General features: G+C 43.4%; 1 protein-coding gene across 1 annotated transcript in view; it reads right to left on the minus strand.

Annotated features, from left to right (window-relative positions):
- uhrf1bp1l (UHRF1 binding protein 1-like) overlaps positions 1 to 19,879 on the minus strand; it is a 180,509-nt gene that overhangs the window by 137,497 nt on the left and 23,133 nt on the right. The window contains 1 exon segment of the mRNA XM_038811302.1: positions 8,143 to 8,305. Coding sequence (XP_038667230.1) covers positions 8,143 to 8,305 — 163 coding nt within the window.

Genomic DNA, 19,879 nt, shown 5'->3' on the forward strand with positions numbered 1-19,879 from the left:
GTGTATGTGCGCGCGCGCATACATAGACACATGTTTACACCCAAACTTTAACATAATATGCAAGAATAAAGGTACTTCACAACAGCTTTGTGCTAAAACTAACACCACTACATCAGCAACATTATTGCAGCAAGCCATAAAATTTGTCATGAAGATTAAAGGAACGTCTTAAAGAAAAGGGAGGCAAAGAAGCATAGGGGTTTAGGGAAGGATTCTAGAGGTTCGAGCCTCAGTGGCTGAACGCCAATGATAGGGCAATTAAAATCAGGGATGCTCTAAAGGCCAGAATTTAGATGAGCACTTACTCCTGAGGATTGTGGGACTGGAGGATGCTTTAACACTGGAAGACGGGTATTTTAATTATAAGCAGAATATCCAAATTCAAATGCATGTCTTCTGTGAAACTTCAGTATGATATTTTCACCAAACATAAAATTACATTGCAGATATTAGATCTTATTAGATATTAATATGCAGATAATGCAGAAATTAGAACAGAAAATATGGAACTCAACACAGCCAGCATCTGTGGAGATAACAGCAGATAATATTTTGGGCACAGATCCTTCTTCGAAACCCGATTTCAGATGACCAGCATTTTCTATTTTAATTTCCATTTTAACTTCCTAACTCATACTTTCTATAGATCACCCATGTCAAATACCATTCTTCAAACAAACCAAGTATTCTCCCAGTCCTCTGCTAATCTCATTGACGTTGACTGCAGGATGCTTTGCAAAACAGTGCTTTGAGGATAATTCTCCTTGTGGTGAAGTAGCTCGCAACACTGATATCACTCCATTGCCCAAACTGGGTTTCATTAAAGTTTAAATAATTTTTGGTTGAATTTAAATTTGGTGTCTGATGAGAAGACATCGGACCAGTTTACCCAAAGACAGATGTTCTTATTGATGTCAAGAGTCTGGGCTAGATTTGCGGCAAAGTCCAAGAAGTAACAATGGCCAATATACCTCTATTCAATTTTGGCAATTTCACTGCTATCAGAGGAGCTTTTGAAAAACAAGGCACTGTAGAAATTGATTACGGCTGTTTAGATGTATAACAAATAGTGCACAGGCCATCATGCCTAAAACAGGAGGCACGGTGATTAACCAAATTGTACCTTGGGCCTCATTTTAGTAATTTGGGCATAATAGCAGCAACTGTTGCAACTCCAAAGGCAGCACGTCCATTTTAAAAGATTCAATTTCAGGCCACTTATCTCAACGAGGATTAGATTCAGACAAATTCTGGGTGGCAACAGAGGGAGGTGGAGCATTAGAAGACATCCGGTCATGAGTCAGCAGCAGCCTTCAGGGGTGTTGGTGAAACTGGGAGGAACACATTTGCTCTCCCTCATGGCACATTAAGCTTTCAAACAAAAACATAATTACTGTTTTGTTCCCAGCCACTGTTCAGCTGCAGCAAACAGTGGGCACAGTGGGGTCCAATATCACTACTAACTCCCAATCATCTCCCACATCCATAGTCACGTTAATTTTTATAAGGTCAAAGTCTTATTGTGTCACTTCCAAAAGATCAGATTGGGTTTCAATGTTAATATTTGGATATTGTACGAATGTTTCAAGTTAGGTCAGTAATTTATGAATTATGAAAACTTCAGCATTCATGAACTTGTATTGTCATAAACAAAACAAATTCCCCCAACAATTAGCACAAAACAAGTCAATGGCATTTCTATTTTCCCTCCCCATCACTACCAAATATAGGCATGATTCCGGTGACCGAATGGGCACACCATGTTCAAAAACAAACATGGATCAGCACCAGGGCAGAGTATTGTAGTTCCAATTCTTCCTACAGCTGACTCACAACTAGGATCCCAAAGTCATGGAGTTACATTACAAACTTTAATGATTGTTATATTAATGCATCACTATCCAATGAAGGGCAAAGTCAACATTGAATGTCAATCGGCACTGACTGAATTAAGTGTCAAATACCTTCAAAAGATTTGTTTGATTCTTAGAGAATCTGGTAATTAAATATGCAGTTTATTGTATGTTGAACAGATGACAAAAATAATTTGTGTGTTGACGGAAAGCCATTTAAAAATAAAATAGAAAACCTGAACAGTGATAAAACTGTGAATGGGAATCATAGAATGGTAACAGCACAGGAGACCAATCAAATAGTCATATACATGCCAGCTCTCTGTAAGAGCTATTCAGCTAGTCCTCCACCATATCTCCATGCCTCCAATGAATCCTCTTAACCCAAAGTTTCAAATTCTGAAACTATTCTCACAGAATATTCGCACAGAAAATATTTTTTGTTCAACTTTGATCTTTACCGTTTTAAGGGGCAGCACAGTGGTTAGCACTAGTGTCTCATAGCGCCAGGGACCCGGGTTCAAATTCCAGCCTTGGGTGACCCGGGTCTGCATGGGATACCTCTGGGTGGTCCAGTTTCCTCGCACAGTCCAAAAAAGTTCAGATTAGGTGGATTAGCCATGCTAAATTGCCCATTATGGTCCAAAGGTGCAGGTTAGGTGGAGTTACGGGGCTAGGGAGGACGAGTGAGCTTAGGTAGGGTACTCTTTCAGGTGATTGGTGCAGACTCAATGGCCAAATGGCCTCTTTCTGCACTGTAGGAATTCTATGGTTCTATTGTCACGAGCCCTGGCCAGACCCTGGGATGGGTGGGTGACGGTAGGATCTGGTTAGGGACCAATATTTTCTTTAAGATAGATAAAGGTTGAGATTCAAAACAGGTGCCTCTGGAATAAAGCCAAAAGATTCCACAGGTTTTTAACAAATAAAAACAAACTTTATAAATTCAGAAAGATAAAAACAATTTACAACTTGTTTAACATTCAAAGTAAGTATAAGGTACATATGAAGTAACAGGCGAGCTGTGGTCAAACTCACCACACGACAGAGTAAATGACGAAGACAACCAAGACAGAGTCCATGGATTTCGCAAGTACGCACCGTGTCACAGAATAATAGACTTGACAGCGCAGAAGGGGGCAATTCGGTCCATCGAGTCTATACCGGTCTCTGAAAGAGGACCCTACCTAAGTCCACACCTCCACCCTATCCCCGTAACCCAGCAACCCCACCTAATGTTTGGCCACTACAGGGCAATTTAGCGTGACCAATCGACCTAACCCGCACATCTTTGGACTGTGGGATGAAACCGGAGCACCCAGAGAAAACTCACGCAGTAACTCAAGCCGGGAATTGAACCCGGGTCCCTGGCATTGTGAAGCAACAGGGCTAACCATTGTGCTACCCTGCTGTCTGTAAACACAAATTCAGGAATATAACTGAAACTCTGCCACACGACTTCCAGTGGTGGCCACAGTGAGAGTGGTTGAATTAGGTAGCTCCTGCTCGAAGTAGAATTGTTTTGGCTCTTTTCACCCATTTCGGGAGAAGTTATGCAGATGGAAAGGGTTTAAGAATAAGGGACTAAGAATTCTCCTTCAGTTGGGCATGTCTGGGGCCTATCAAATGAAGAGTACAACTCGTATGGGGCAACAATCAGACTAGGAGATCTCACGAACTACGACAGAGGGAAAGATGGCAGAGAGTTCTGTGGTCCACCGAATAGTTGGTGGAGTTCCTGACGGTTAAGTTTGAGCAGTGGAGAAAGGAGGCCTCAGAAGACCTGGCCAGGGTGGCCTTGCAGATCCGGGCGGCCATAGAGAGAGTGGAGCAAAGGTTGGAGGCGCAGCATGAAGGTGGAGGAGCCTTTGTCTTGACCACGAGGATCAGTTGGCTTCATTGGTGGCGGAATTTGGAGAATCGCCCGAGGAGGTATAATCTTCGGATTGTGGGTCTGCTTGAGGGGATCGAGGGAATGCAGGCCACACAATATGTGATGATGTTTCAGAAGTTGGTGGGAGAGGAGGTCTTTGACCGACCTCCTGATGTGAATTGAGCGCACGGGTCGCTAAGGTGGAAGCCGAAAGTAGGTAAGCTGCCGAGGGCAATCGCAGTGCAGTTTGGTTCGGAATTGGGGCCCCTTTCAGTTAAGATGAGCAATGAATCATTGGAGAATGGGGAACTCTTCCCCTTCCCCCGCCCAACGTCTCCCCCTCACCGGTACCCCCCAAAGGACCTGGGGCAGTGTGGATTGTACTGCCTGATTTTGTTATTGAACGTGATCGCAAAGATATTGGCGACGGTGCTGCCGACGTGAATAGAGGATTATATGCCGGGGGTGATAGGAGAGGAAGATACCGAGTCTGTGAAGGGGCAGCTGTCGGATAATGGCCAGAGTTTGGAGGAGTTTTGGAAATTGTTTGCAGACACATGTCAAAGATTCTTCCGGTAAAGGTGGCTCCAAGCCGTGGCTGGTAATATTTGGAGTGTCAGAGGATCCGGGAATACAGGTGGGGAGAGAGGTCGACGTGTTGGCCTTTGCCCCCCTGATACCTGGATGAAGATATTGTTCGGGTATCAGCACTCCGAGCTGCCTAGGGCAGGGTATGGATGATTGATTTGGAGAAGTTTCAGCATTTTGAGAAAATAAAGTTTTTTTCAGGGATTTGGAGGAGAGGTCCTTCTCGATGTGGAGGCTGTTTATCGACTTCTTTAAGGAGTAGTAAAACGTCGGCAGGGGGCTCCTTTCTTTTGTTTGGGGTTTGTTCTGATAAAAGAAAAGGGTGCATGTATGCTGGAGGGATGAGAGGGGGCAATTTGGTTATGGTTATTGCATGTTGTATGTTGATGTTGTTGCTGTTTCTCTTTGGTTTAAATATGTGAAAAATGCTTCAATAAAAATATTTTTTCAGGAAGAGCAACTCTGCCACACACGGGATTCCCAGTTTCACCTTCAAAGATCCCTCCTTAGAATTCTCTTAAATGGCCTCCCAACTCAGACAGCTTTAACAATGGACCATCTCGAAGGGTTTTCATTTTCAATATTGCCTTTCGAGATTCCTTTTCCTTAGATTCCAGAGTACACTCAACAGTAGCCTACAAGTACACTTTCAGCTCTACGGCTGTGCCAAGCAGACACTACTGTTCCAAAGAGGTACCTTTGCTCCATTAGCCCTCCTTACTTAAAGTCTGCTCCTCACAGCTCTTCCTTTTTAAAAAAATTTAGAGCACTCAATTATTTTTTTCCAATTAAGGGGCAATTTAGCGTGGCCAATCTACCTAACCTGTACATCCTTGGGTTGTGGGGGTGAAACCCATGCAGACATGGAGAGAATATGCAAACTCCACACTGACCCAGGGCAGGGATTCGAACCCGAGTCCTCTGTGCCGCAGTCCCAGTGCTAGCCACTGCGCCACATGCCACCCTGCAGCTCTTCCTTTCAACTTAACTGGAACCTATTTCTGTCCCTATTTATGTTTCTGGCACTTGTGAGCTGGCAGACTACCTCAAACTGATTGCCTCACGAAGAGCGATTGACTGACCTTTGAACTGATCTGGTGATCTATCAATCTACTCCAAGACGTCCCATCCTTGATATTAGGCAGAAACCAATATAACAAGTATTAGAACATCCTAAATGTTACAATCTCTACAGATTCCCAATTTAACATTCAGACACACAGATTAATGGATTTCATGACAATGTTCAATGCACTACCTACCAGGAAGGATTATAAAATAAATAAATTGAGAAAACTATAACAAAGTTGTGAGCATATCTGCATTACTCAAACATTAGAACCTCAAACTGTCTTTCCCATTCTGGTACACAATTTAGTCGTTTTTCAGCCTACTGCACTCAAGTGATAAATAGTAAATTTATGCAAACATTTGTAATTACTTACTTGCACCACATAATTCATCCTTTTATTCATTATGTACTGAGTTACATTTCTCATAAAGCTACACGGTAATATCTAACCTAACTGGTGTAGGTTTTGCTGTGCATATCTAAGTTTTGCTTAAATCTCATATGTCCGGCAACTAAGCCAGAGGAAAAGATTTTGCATGCATTTTAGAAAGTATGCACATTATAGCAGAGTTATGGGCAGCAGTGGTTAGCACTGTTCCTTCACAGCGCCATGGTCCCAGGTTCGATTTCCACTTGGGTCACTGTCTGTGCGGATCGGTCAGCACATTCTCCCCGTGTCTGAGTGGGTTTCCTCCGGGTGGCCTGGTTTCCTCCCACAAGTCCCAAAAGACATGCTTGTTAGATGAATTGGACATTCCGAATTCTCCCTCAGTGTACCTGAAAAGGTGCCGGAGGTGTGGCGACAAGGGGATTTTCACAGTAACTATTATTAGTAGTTCTGCATATTCATCTTTCCTCAGAATTCCTATAGACTATCTGCCCCTCTGTGTGATGTAGACTAAAATGTTCTTTGACTGGGCCGCTGTGGAATCTCGATATTACTGTGCAAATTAAGAACATTAGACTTTGTTTTATAAACAAAGTTATTTATGACTAACACTACACTAACAAATAACTAAAATGTCTAAGATGAATACAGTTGGAAATAAATGTCAAACACTAACTCACACTAAGATACTACAGAGCTACTTTCATATGGGACTGCTAAACACTCCACACCAACACTTTCTGCCTGACCACATGGTGCATCTGGGTCACGTGCCTGCATACTCGCATCACCTGCTGGCTGGATGCTAAAACTAAAACAATAAAACATATAACTTATAATACACATACAGATGATGAAGATCTATTCATATTATATACAGATGAATCATATTATATACAGATGATAGTATACCTATCATCACAGAGAGCAGTGTGTTTCCCTCTGGGTGGTGGAGATAGAGTGCTTCCCTACCCAATTACTTGCATGTGATATTTCATGATTGCAACGCAACAATACTTGCTGGTACTGCTCAGCAAGAAAAAAAAACATCTCAACATACATGGGTGCAGAGGGGAACAGGAGAAGAGAAATATAACTGATTCAGTACAATCATTAGACTCAACTCAGTGCCTTTATACTCACAACCAGAGAACAAGGGAGAAAACAAAACGGCCATAAAAACATTGTAAAATGGTGCACAGCTTCCCACACAACAATTGCTTTCAGCAACCATGAGGATTCAGGATTTAAAAAATTATGCCATGTTTGAGTATGTACCAGCATATATCTCCCTTAACTCCAGAAGCACCAGAGGCATGAATAATAATACACTGTAACCTCCGCCACTCGGGTACCAGTGCCGTCTGTAACCTTGCAGAAGCCAATCATTGATTCTCTATGCCCACCATAACAAAAATGGAAAAATACATCCCCTATATTTCATAATGTTTAGGTGGAAAAAAATTTGAGGTTGGACACTTGTAAAATTGCAAACATTCAAAGACTTTTATCAAGAAATAATCTGCAGGATTTTTGAGATCTGGGAGGCGAGTGCGGCTTGCCATAATGATAAATGAATCAAAACCGAGCAACGGCAGAAAAGCTGGGGAAATAAAATTTCCTAAAAGATTTTCTGCTTCATGCTTTGTCAATAATGAACGTTTTTCTACTTGACTAATTGTGCAAAATGGAAGTCTAAAGCATTACAAGCCACTGAAGGTTATGTCTGACCAATGTGATTGAATATTTTGCGATGATGTGGAAATGCCGGCGGACTGGGGTGAGCACAGTAAGAAGTCTTACAACACCAGGTTAAAGTTCAACATGTTTGTTTCAAACACTAGCTTTCGGAGGACTGCTCCTTCACCTGAAGATTCACCTGAGGAAGGAGCAGTGCTCTGAAAGCTAGTGTTTGTAACAAACACTTTAACCTGGTGTTGTAAGACTTCTTACTGAATATTTTGCGGAGTAACTATAAGGGTCAATAATAGTAATATGTTTGATGTGATGCATGTGTATTTCACAAGGCTTCCTATCCTTCAAGTCATTGTGAGCATAAATACTAATTTTACCTCTAGGCTTGATGTTTTGAAAACTAGAAATTCTTTTGGATTCTGGAAAATTGAAGGAAAGAACCCTCTTGTCTCAAAACATTTCAGTTGCAAGTTGGTGTTTATAGTTACTTTCCTTTATAAACAGAACCTGCAATGGATATGCAATTTATTTTGCAGGCCTGCTTAGTTGTCTTTTGACTGACAATGTTCCTTGGCGTCATTTTCATCTGTATTGCCCCTGCAGTCGCCTTTATGTTTTTTCTCCCCACAGCAGGATTAGTGATTGTGGAACAAATTTTATTCCAGGTTCTTACCCGAATTGCAGCCTTGTTGCAGAACACTCTGGTGATTGCCAACCAAGTGGGCAAATCCAGCATGTTTTGCAGTACTTCTTCATCGAGCTCCAAGTTGGTGAGCTGACCTTCACCTTTGAGAGTACTCAAATTAATTTTATCCGGTGACAGATTCTTGGTGAACCTAAAAAACAAATAACAATGATACTTTGGTTATCATGATTTTATGCTGTCAAAAAAAGTTTTAAATTAAATGCTTTTATTAAAGCTAAACAAAAGGCAATGTTGGCAGAAAATCTTTGCTGGCTTGTAGTTACACTTCATCCTACTGGAAGTCCGATGACCTCAAACTATTTCCCAGTAAATTATGTCTTCTATTTTAATTTTGAGTCAGGTATTGAAACAGGTTCTAGCAACATGATATACTTTCGCAAAGTTATAGAAAAATACAAGTAAAAGCAAATGAAGAGCGCACAGTGGAGTGCATACCTCTGCCATGCTGTGGTTACGCAAGATTACAATTTTGCAGCTCTTCTTCGAGTTAAACTTTTCAAAGTCGAAAAAATTAAAAATTTTATTAAGAATTCCCATCCCACTGAGATTCAAGCCAATCCACTTCCAACAAGCTGCTCTTAAAAGACTGCTCATATTGTGATAGTTGTAACAAATTTCACCACCAAAGCCGAGACAATTTACAGCATTTTGAAACAGTCAACATGTTAAATAAAACAATCCATAACATTATAACGTCAATTTTCCCCATCTCTAAATATTTGGTTTTTTTAAATCTAAATTTAGTGTACCCAATTATTTTTTTCCAATTAAGGGGCAATTTAGTGTGGCCAATCCACCTGCACATCTTTAGGTTGTGGGGGTGAAGCCCACGCAAACACGGGGAGAATGTGCAAACTCCACATGGACAGTGACCCAGAGCCGGGATCAAACCTGGGGCCTCGGCGCCATGAGGCAGCAGGGCTAACCCACTGCCACCGCGCTGCCCCCCATCTCTAAATATTAACAGATTCTTAAAAAATATTCCAGGATCTGGATCCGCATCTTTACAAAAACTACGCAGTTTTTCCTTGGTACCCTATGTACCAAGTTTCAATGAAATCTGTTGTTTGTCTTTTGAGATATCTTGTTTACAGACAAACAGATGAGCGGGTGAAAAAATTATACAAATCCAGGAACTGAATGGGAGGCAAAAGATGCCAACAACAACAATATGAGCAAAGCACAACAGGAACCAAATGAAAACAATCCATACCATTCACCTTCGTAGCCAGTGTCACAATTTAAAATTCAAGTATATCTGTGCAATATATGTTCACATATCTAAGTGTGAAACCATATCAAAAAGCTCTGGTTAGCTAGTACTGCAACATGTGGGCAGCACAATAGCATAGTGGTTAGCACTATGGCCTCACAGCGCCACAGTCCCAGGTTCGATTCCTGCTTGGGTCACTGTCTGCGGAATGTGCATTCTCCCTGTGTCTGCATGGGTTTCCTCTAGGTGCTCCGGTTTCCTCCCAGAACTCCCAAAAGGCGTAATTTTTGGACATTCTGAATTCTCCCTCTGTGTACCCGAATAGGTGGCTGAATGTGGAGACTAGGGGCTTTTCACAGTAACTTCATTGCAGTATTAATGTACGCCTACTTATGACAATGAAGATTATTTTTTTAAAACATGTGCGCAGAAGAGATTATGCGACATGCTTCATAAGAGAGAATCAAATTCACTAGTCAGGTGTGATTTATACATGACCCTGTCCTTAGTTTTATTCCACTAAGCCAGGCAGTGAAGGATAGAATTCAAACTTAATCTTTATACAATTTACAAACCGATGCACATTACAAACATGATCCTCAAAGCCCAACTACCACAATATTACTCACACAATCATAGAATGCCCAGTTTTGTTTGGAAAATATCAACAATCTTAATGCTATTAAAACTCATTTGCTACATCACTGTTAGCCTGTCAGTTGAGTCAGGTTGAGGGTTTTTATTATTTGAGAATCTAGCATATAAAGCCAAAGTTCATAATAGCATTAAAAATTATAAAGAACAAAATTTGGTAAATCAAGAATGAATGTTCAAGTAAATTTTTAAACACATCAAAAATCTTAAAGTTTCAAGTCATTTCTTTTCCCGAGCCTTTGAAGTTCCAAAAAAGACTGAATTACAATGGGAATCCCCAACTGGGTTTTCTTTTACTCAGTAGGGTTTGCAGATCAGAAACAGATTATACAACAGTTTAGTTGGTACAGCGAAAATACAAGTGAGGAAAGGAGCACTGATCATTGTGTTACTAATAAAATAGAAGGAAGCAAGAAAGATTACACTGCATAAAAGCTGGTAGTGCAAGAGGTATTTTGAATGTATCCTGTCCAGGAGGTGCATTGGGAGAACCTCCTCAAGTATGGCAACAAAATCTACTCACGCATTTTAATCCAATTTTGATCATGGGACAACTTGACCACCTACCTTCCCTGCAGAACAGGTCAAGCAATTAAAATGCTACCCTGTGTGGGTTTCTTTTTCTCTCCATCCAACTTGGGAGGTTTTTGAACCCCGTCTGCTAAATTTGACTATCCAGGTGCCGCAGGCAGATACTTTAAAAATAACTCAACCCAACACTGTTGTCGTTAAAAGGGACATAGAAACCATCCATCAACAACCTTAAACTGCTTCCCACCAAAAACAGCATGCACACCTAGTGAAAACAGCAGGGCCGACGAATTCTGCCAGGTCACCAACCTTCAAGGGATCCACCGTTTCAATTTAACTGTACTCTAAATCACTCAATTCATCCTCCCCAATCTAATTTATTTGCGTGCATGTAAACCCTTGAATTTGTTTAAGCCAGAGCATAGTTCATTATTTTGACTTGATACCAGATTTTACAATCCTCTTTTTCTTTTAAAAATTCAAGGAACCCCGTGCGATTGTGTCTATGTTAAACAATTGCATCCGTTTTGTAAAAAGAAAACCCTACTGCAGTCAAACAAAGAGAGGGGGAAAAGAGGGTAGACATTTAACCCTTTCTCACCTGATCCTAACAACTGAAATAAGATTTTCACTGGTCCAGAGGAAATCTGATATAATCAAGACAATGCACTGTGACAGGACAGGACGCTGTATATCACCAAGTTATTGTGATCCAAATGAATCCGAAATAACTAGATTATGGTAGGTCGAGCATTTCAATCAAATTCAGTGCGCAGTGTTGCAACGGGTTAAGAAAAAGCAGAGATTTCCATTCCCAACCATTAAATTTCAAGAAAATACAGCTGTAGATATTTGAAGAAAAAAGGATCTGGTACAGGCTGATACACCACAACTGAAAAGTACCATCACAGCAAAACAATAACTTACATATAGCCCCATTAATGTCGAAGATTGTTACAATACGAATCACAGAACAACGAGGAAAACAGAGATTTAGATGGGGACGATAAATTATAAGTGCTAACCCAAAGTATAGCACAGTCTTAGAAGAGGAGATAACCTCACTGTCCGTGTGGAGCTTGTGGGTTTTTTTTTTATAAATTTAGATTACCCAATTAATTTTTTCCAATTCAGGGGCAATTTAGTGTGGCCAATCCACCTACTCTGCACATTTTTGGGTTGTGGGGGGCGAAACCCACGCAGACACGGGGAGAATGTGCAAACTCCACACGGTCAGTGACCCAGAGCCGGGATCGAACCTGGGACCTCAGCGCCGTGAGACAGCTGTGCTAACCACTAGGCCACCGTGCTGCCCTTGGAGCTTGCGGGTTTGCGTGGATTTCACCCCCACAACTCAAAGAAGTGCAGGGTAGGTGGATTGGCCACGCTAAATTGCCCCTTAATTGGAAAAAATTAATTGGGTACTCTAAAAAAAATTTTAAAAGAAGAGGGAACTGACAATTGAACAATTTTAAGAGGGACTCATAGAACAGCATGAGGTCTTGAAAGACAGTAGTATTAATTGCATATTAATTTTTAATTGCATGCAGTCGGTGGGTATTAATTGGTAACTCATTTGAATACATATAAATAGACACACACTGAAACAGTGGTGGCAGGATTAGGAAGTATATGCTTGTAATGTAGAACTCTAAATATGTGTGTGTGTAGCACCAGTCAGCAATTACAAGGTTGCAGGGTAGGTGGAAAATAAGCAGACTATAACCTGGATTTTGCAGGTGTTGCTGAATGATAGCACCAGCTATTCATTACACATAGACTTGATCACTTTCTATAGACTTTGGACTGAAACTTGCTATGATTAGGAAGTCAAAACAGCATGTTGTTCTGGAAACTGTGTACAAGGCAAGCAACTGTGCATCTATTTAGTCAATCAGATTGAAGAAATCGTACTGAGGCATATACTGAGTGTTGTGAAAGTTAGAATCAGTCAGAATAGTTACTACAATACCATATCATGTACAAGAGAGGGAGGGGATGACGACATTGAGGGATGGCATTGAAATCTATACTGGTATTTCTACTGCAAACCGTGGGCTTGTATTAAAATGATGATGCACAAGAAGCCAGAATTAGAGGAGCACCACACATCTCAGGCGGAATCCCACCCCAGCAACGGAGACAGCTCACCATTGGCCGCAGCAGGAGGGATCTTCCAATCTTCGGGGAATATGGAAGATCCTGCCTATGGGAAATGCCGGAAAATCGCATCCCCACAATAATCCCTTCGCTTCAAGCATCACAAATTACCCATTTCACTAAAGCAACACTTTCTATCCCAACCACTCAGAATCTAATCTCATATTAATATACATGCCATGAATAGCACTTGTGAAGAGATTGGAATTAGAAAGCTTTTTATACAAACAAGCTTCCTTAACATTCTAGAACATTAAATTGTTCGAATTTAATGTGTAAGCTGAATATGTTTCAATCAAAATTTTGATAAGGAACGCATTTTGTATTTAAAACTGGTCCACTTTGGATTTATTTCATTAATAGTCCAGTTTTGATGTGATCTCGTTTCTATTTTAGAGAACATGCTTTTCCCATGGGTGGCATTTATGAGCAACTTGAACATACTGCACTTCTTCCTTCTTCAATTTCAATTTTAATCCTATTTTCAGTTCCAATGTGCATTAGTCAATTGCTAAGGCAATTTAGAAATTCAAGTTTTTAATAGAATCATTTTTCTCAGCGGGTCCCACAAGTAGATCTCATCCATTGAGATCAAGATGCATACTTTTCCATCTTTAAGACCCGTTTGTGACCAGCAGCTTGGTAGACAGCAGCAAGCAGCTTTAACACTACTAAAACCAAAACACAACAAACTGTTTCAACTACATCTGTTGTACTGATGCCCATGAACAGTATGGTTGCGGTGTTGTTCTGCAACTTTTTGAATAAAAATATTTTTTTAACAAAGATGCATATTTTTGTTCCCAACCCGTCACGTTTTCTCCTAGGTTGTTTTTACATCTATTCTTGGGCAAGGTTGAAATCTTATTTTCTACTCTGGGAATGGAATTGAATTTGGCTGCGTCTAGTTACTAGCATCCTAGCAGCAAGGCATACTCAACTCGAGTCTCTGGTTTGCCAGAAAGATTGCTGCGATTTTTAAAAAAGTGAAAGAGCCTTAAAAGTGAAATTTAGGGGTTTTTTTCTGTGAAGGGGAAGAAATCACTTGCAACAAGAACCTCTCAAATATATTTTTGCTCCCCTTCAGCTTGGACGTGTTCTTGTCTGACTGAGACAGAAAGCTGTGGTCTCAAGCTCCTGACACTCCTGTGCATTCGAGTATGTTGCAGCTTTTGAAAAGTTTTTCTTCAGATACGATGTAATATCAGAAGTGGAATGGTTGCTAATCATTGCAAATTGTAAAGTACCATTCGCGGCTCCTCAAATTTTGAAGCTGCCTAAGCCTGCACACAGAAGACTTGGACAATGATCAGGCTTGGGTTGATAAGTGGCAACTAACATTTGTGCCAAGCAATGATATCTCCAATAAAAGAGAATCTAACTATATCCCCTTGAAATTCAATGATGTGACTATCACTGAACAGTCCATTACCAATGACCAGGAACTGAACTGGACCAGCCATGTAAATATTGTGGGACTACAATAGCAATCAACAGCCTGGAATTCAGAAGCAAGTAACTCTCCTCCTGACTCCCCAAAGCCTGTCCACCATCACCAATGCACAAGTCAGGAGCATGATGGGATATTCTCCACTTACCTAGATGAGTGTAACTCCAAAAACACTCAAGAAGCTGAACACCATCTGGGACAAAGCAGCCCACTTGATTGGTAGAGCATCTAGCACCTTAAACATTCACTCCTCCATCACCATGAGTGGCAGCAGTGTGTACCATCTTTAAGATGTCCGACAACAACTTGCAACACCTCATTCAACTGCATCTTCCAAACGTACGACCTCTACCTCGTAAAAGGACAAGGGCAGCAGATGCATCAAAATACCATCTTCAAGTTTCCCTCCAAGCCACACCCACCATCCAAAATTGGAACTATATCGCAGTCCCTTCAATATCACTGGATCAAAATCCTGAATTCCCTTCCTAACTGCACTGTGGATTTACCCACAACACATGGACTGCAACGGTTGAAGAAGACTGCTCACCACCACCTTCCCATAGGAAATTATAGATGGCCAACAAAAGTTGGTCTTTTCAGCAATGTTCATATCCCATGAAAGAATAGGCAGAAACTAAGAAGCTGTGGCTTAAACAGACATTCACATTCCACGAATAGTGCCCCAACAGAAACAAAACACACATTTGTCACTGGTTAATTTTTAATCCTTATAAGAAATACTAGTCTTTAAAAATGTTAGATTTCAACCCAGCCAGAGAATAAACTTAACACCAACAATTTGAAAACCATGCATGCTTTAAAGTACTCCTGAAAGACTAAAGATGTGTCTAAATTGCATCTAAATGCAAGACCTTAAAACAAAAAGATGAAAAAAAAGTTACGCTGAACACTTGAAATGGCAATAATTAGTTTGAGGGGCATTTCAGTGATGCCATAAATACAAATGTACCCCTAGAGCTGCCAAACGTCCTCAAAACGTTTCTATTAATCATAGAAACAATGTTATGAGCAAGTTTGATATTGTACACAGACTTTCAAATTGCTGTCCATCCACATTACAGACAAGTGTGCACATCCATATGTGGTTGTTTGGACGCCTCCCCCTACCCTTCAGACAATGCTGAACTTCATCTCCATACCCTTTATGGAACCATGCAGAGCACCAATTGGTTGCCATTTTTGCCCACAAAGCAACAATCACTAAAGATGCTATGTAAATGCACATTTGTTCCTGTATTAAAAATTGTACATTACTTTTAGAAAACAAATTAATCAATTTGTGCAAGATTAGACAGAGTTCCAGGCTCAAATGAAGATAGTACGTTTATCAATAGGCTGAGTGGGTAGAGATGCAGTTTGAAGACAGTTTGCCTGAATAAGGTTTCGTAAGCATGGTGGAACCTTCTCTTGAAATCACATGCTACAGTTCCAGTGGCGACCATGGAGGAGTAGGTCGCGCATTCGGCAGCTCCCGCCTGGAACGGACTCTCGGACCTTTTTTCAGGAGTTTTCATGGACTTTTTGCATCAGATTGGTGAAGCGAACACTGCCAAAAAGGATTCCCTCTCTGTTGTATGGATAGCTGGACCAGGAGTGGCCAGGTGCAGCGGTTAAGTCCCAACAGAGAGAAGCGTGAGGAGCGGGCACCGAGGCATGGCATGGTGGCCAGTATAGACCAGGGTGCATGGGCGCAGTGGGCACAGGAGCAACAGGAGTTCCTTAGGGGCTGCTTTGCTGATCTTAAAAACGATATGCTGGCCCCGATGAAGGCATCAATAGACCAAATGATCGCAAGTCAGGCGACACAAGGGAAAGTGATTAAGGAGATGGAGAAAAAGCTATCGGACCATGAGGACAAGCTAGTCGTATTGGTCCTTAAGGTGGAGGCGCAGGATGACCTCCACAAGAAGTGGCAGGAGAGGCTGGAGGACCTAGAAAACAGGTCCAGGAGACAGAACTTGAGAATTGTGGGCCTCCCTGAAGGTATGGAGGGGTCGGATGCGGGGGCATTTGTGTCAAAGATGCTGGAGACACTGATAGGGACGGGGGTATTCCCTCGACCCCTGGAGCTGGACGGGGCGCACAGAGCCCTCGCAAGGAAGCCCAAGGCGAATGAACCGCCGAGGGCCATGGTGGTGAGATTTCATCGCTCCTCGGACAAGGAACTTGTCTTGTGGTGAGCAAAAAAAGAACGGAGCAGCAGATGGGAGACCAGCGTGATACGCATCTACCAGGACCTGGGTGCGGAGCTGGCCAAGAGGTGTGCAGGATTCAACTGAGTGAAGGCGACCCTCTTCAGAAAGGGGGTGAAATTTGGGATGCCACATCCAGCGAAGCTATGGGTCACGTACAAGGAACGGTATCACTATTTTGAGACGCCGGACGAGGCGTGGTCATTCGTCAAACAAGAAAAGCTGGACTTGAATTAAAGGATAGTTAAGCTTTGGTGAAATGCGGCGGTGGGGCTGGGTAACACGGTACCATTTTTAATATAAGATTGTATACCATGTTGGGTGCGTGTAAGGGCCGTGGTGGTGGCTGGAGGGTGCAGGTTTTCGGCAAAGTTGAGATACGGAGGGGCGGAGGGTGCCCTGTACTTAGTGCGATTTTTCGGGAAGTTGGAGCCTTGGTTCAACAAGTGTCTCCTCACTGGGCAATGTTAGTGTCTTCTGTTTATTTTTCGTTTCGTATTACTATTTACTCACTGGGGCTGGAGAGGTAGTTTAATTAGTTTATTCATGTGGGGAGAGGGGTACGGATAATGAGGCGACAGTCTATTCGGCGCCAGGGGCGGGAGCTGCCGGGGTCAGCATGGGTCACCTTACTCTCGGGAGCGTAGTGGGGGGGTTAGCAAGTGCTCAGCTGGTGCTTGGCTGGGGGTTGTGGGGCTGTGGGGGGATGCTGCTTTGCTGACAGAGGAGGTAGCAATTTTGGGGTACCAATTGAGGGTCAGGGGTGGTGACTCCCTGTGGGGGCGCTTGAGGAAGAGGGGGTGGGCTTGAGGTTGGCCAAAAAAGGGCTATGGCTAGTCAGCAGGGGGTTGGGGGGGGTTTAGCCCCCCATCCAGGATGATCACGTGGAATGTGAGGGGTTTGAATGGGCCGGTCAAAAGAGCATGCGCGTTCGCGCATTTAAAGGGGTTAAAGGCAGACATAGCAATGCTTCAGGAGACACATTTAAAGCTCGCAGATCACACAAGATTGTGAAAGGGATGGGTAGGCCAGGTGTTTCATTCAGGGCTGGATTCGAAGACCTGGAGGTTCGCACGGCCGAGAGCGAAGGAGTTCTCTTATTTCTCCCACGTTCATAAGGTTTATTCCCATATAGACTTCCTTGTCTTGAGCAGGGCGTTAATCCCATAGGTGGCGGGGACAGAATACTCAGCAATCACAGTCTCAGACCATGCCCTGCTCTGGGTGGACCTGTGGCTTAGTGAGGAGAGAGGGTAGCGCCCACTCTGGAGACTAGATGTGGGGCTGCTGGCGGACAAAGAGGTTTGCGGGCGGATTAGCAGGAACATCCAAGATTACCTGGAAACAAACGATACGGGTGAGGTAGCAGCGGCAACGGTCTGGGAGGCTCTGAAGGCAGTTGTCAGAGGGGAGCTCATCTCAATTCGATCCCATAGGGAAAAGAGAAAGAGCGGAGAGAGAGACTGGTGGAGAAGATACTCCGAGTTGACAGGAGATACGCGGAGGCCCCCCCCGAGGCGGGGCTACTGAGGGAGCGGCGGAGTCTGCAGGTGAAGTTTGAACTGCTGACCACAGGGAAAGCAGTACCACAGCTGAGGAAGGCAAGGGAGGCAGTCTATGAGTAAGGGGAGAAAGCAAGTAGAATGCTAGCACACCAACTGCGAAAGAGGGAGGCGGCCAGGGAAATCGGGGGAGTAAAGGATAAGGAGGGTAACATGGTCTTGGATCCGGGTGGTGTGCGGAGTCTTTAAGGAGTTCTATAGTAAAATCTAAGAGTTGTTGCCCCCGGCAGGAGCAGAAGGGATGAGGAAACGTTTGGACCAGTTGAGGTTTCCAAAGGTGGAAGAGGACATGGTGGAGGGGCTGGGGCCCCCGAAGGAATTGGAGGAGATTGTCAAGGGTATAGAGGGCATGCAATCGGGTAAAGCCCCAGGGCCGGATGGTTACCAGGTAGAATTCTAGAAGAAGTTTTTGGAAATATTGAGCCCACTCCTGATGAGGACCTTCAATGAGGCTAGAGAGAAAGGAACCCTCCCCCCAACAATGTCACAGGCCTTGATCTCACTCATTCTTAAACAAGGAAAGAACCCGGAACAATGCGGGTCATACAGGCCGATTCCGCTCTTAAACGTGGATGCCAAATTGCTAGCTAAGATTCTGGCCACAAGAATTGAGGATTGCCTCCCAGGGGTGATAGAGGAAGACCAGACTGGGTTTATTAAAGGCAGACAACTCAATACCAATGTCTGGAGACTTTTGAATATTATTATGATGCTATACGCGGATGATTTGCTCCTGTATGTTTCGGACCCTGAGGAGGGGATGGGGGAGGTTCTGCGGATCCAGACGGATTTTGGTAGTTTTTCAGGGTACAAACTGAACATGGGAAAGAGCGAGTTAATTGTGACCCAGGCCAAGGGGCAGGAGAAGAGACTGAAAGAGCTGCCGCTCAGGATGGCAGAGAAAAGTTTTTGTTACCTGGGTATACAGGTGGCCAGGAAATGGGATGCCCTTCACAGGCTCAACCTGACCCGGTTAGTGGAGCAAATGGAAGGGGACTTTAAAAGGTGGGTCATGCTCCCACTGTCACTGGCAGGGAGGGTGCAGACCGTGAAAATGACTGTCCTCCCCAGATTTTTGGGTTTTTCTTTCAGTGCCTCCCCATCTTCATCCCCAAGGCCTTTTTTAAGCGGGTGAATAGGATCATTTCGGGCTTTGTGTGGGCGAATAAGATCCCGCGAGTAAGGAGATGGGAAGGTGTCGGATATCTACCAGGAACTACAGGAGGCGGAGGAAACCCCGGTGGAGGAGCTCAAGGGCAAGTGGAAGGAGGAGCCAGGCGAGGAGTTGGAAGCGGGTCTGTGGGCAGAGGTCTTGGGCAGGGTTAATTCCTCATGTGCCAGGCTCAGTTTAATTCAATTTAAGGTGGTCCACCGGGCACATTTGACGGCAGCGAGAATGAGCAAGTTTTTTGGGGTGGAAGACAGTTGTACGAGGTGCAAGGGCAGCTCTGCAAACCATGTCCACATGTTTTGGCCATGTTCGGAGCTTACAGAGTTCTGGCACGGGTTCGCGAGGGCAATGTCCAAGTTGCTTAACACACGGGTGATGCCAAGTCCAGAGATAGCGATCTTTGGAGTGTCAGAAGACCCGGGAGTTCAGGGGGCGAAAGAGGCCGATGTTTTGGCCTTTGCCTCCCTAGTAGCCCAGAGATGGATCTTATTCACGTGGAGGGACTCAAAGCCCCCGAGTATAGAGACTTGGGTTAATAACATAGCTGGGTTTCTCAGCCTCAAGAAAATAAAGTTTGCCTTAAGAGGGTCTACGCTAGGGTTCCCTCGGAGGTGGCAGCCGTTCGTCTACTTTCTCGGGGAAAATTACAATGTCAGCAGCAGCAGCAATCCGTAGGGGGGGTGGGTGAGTGCTTCATTGGGATGGTGTGGGAAGACTGAGTCGCATGGGGTAATGTCTATTTAATAG

Source organism: Scyliorhinus canicula, chromosome 11 (assembly GCF_902713615.1).
Source record: "Scyliorhinus canicula chromosome 11, sScyCan1.1, whole genome shotgun sequence".
Lineage (NCBI taxonomy): Eukaryota > Metazoa > Chordata > Chondrichthyes > Carcharhiniformes > Scyliorhinidae > Scyliorhinus > Scyliorhinus canicula.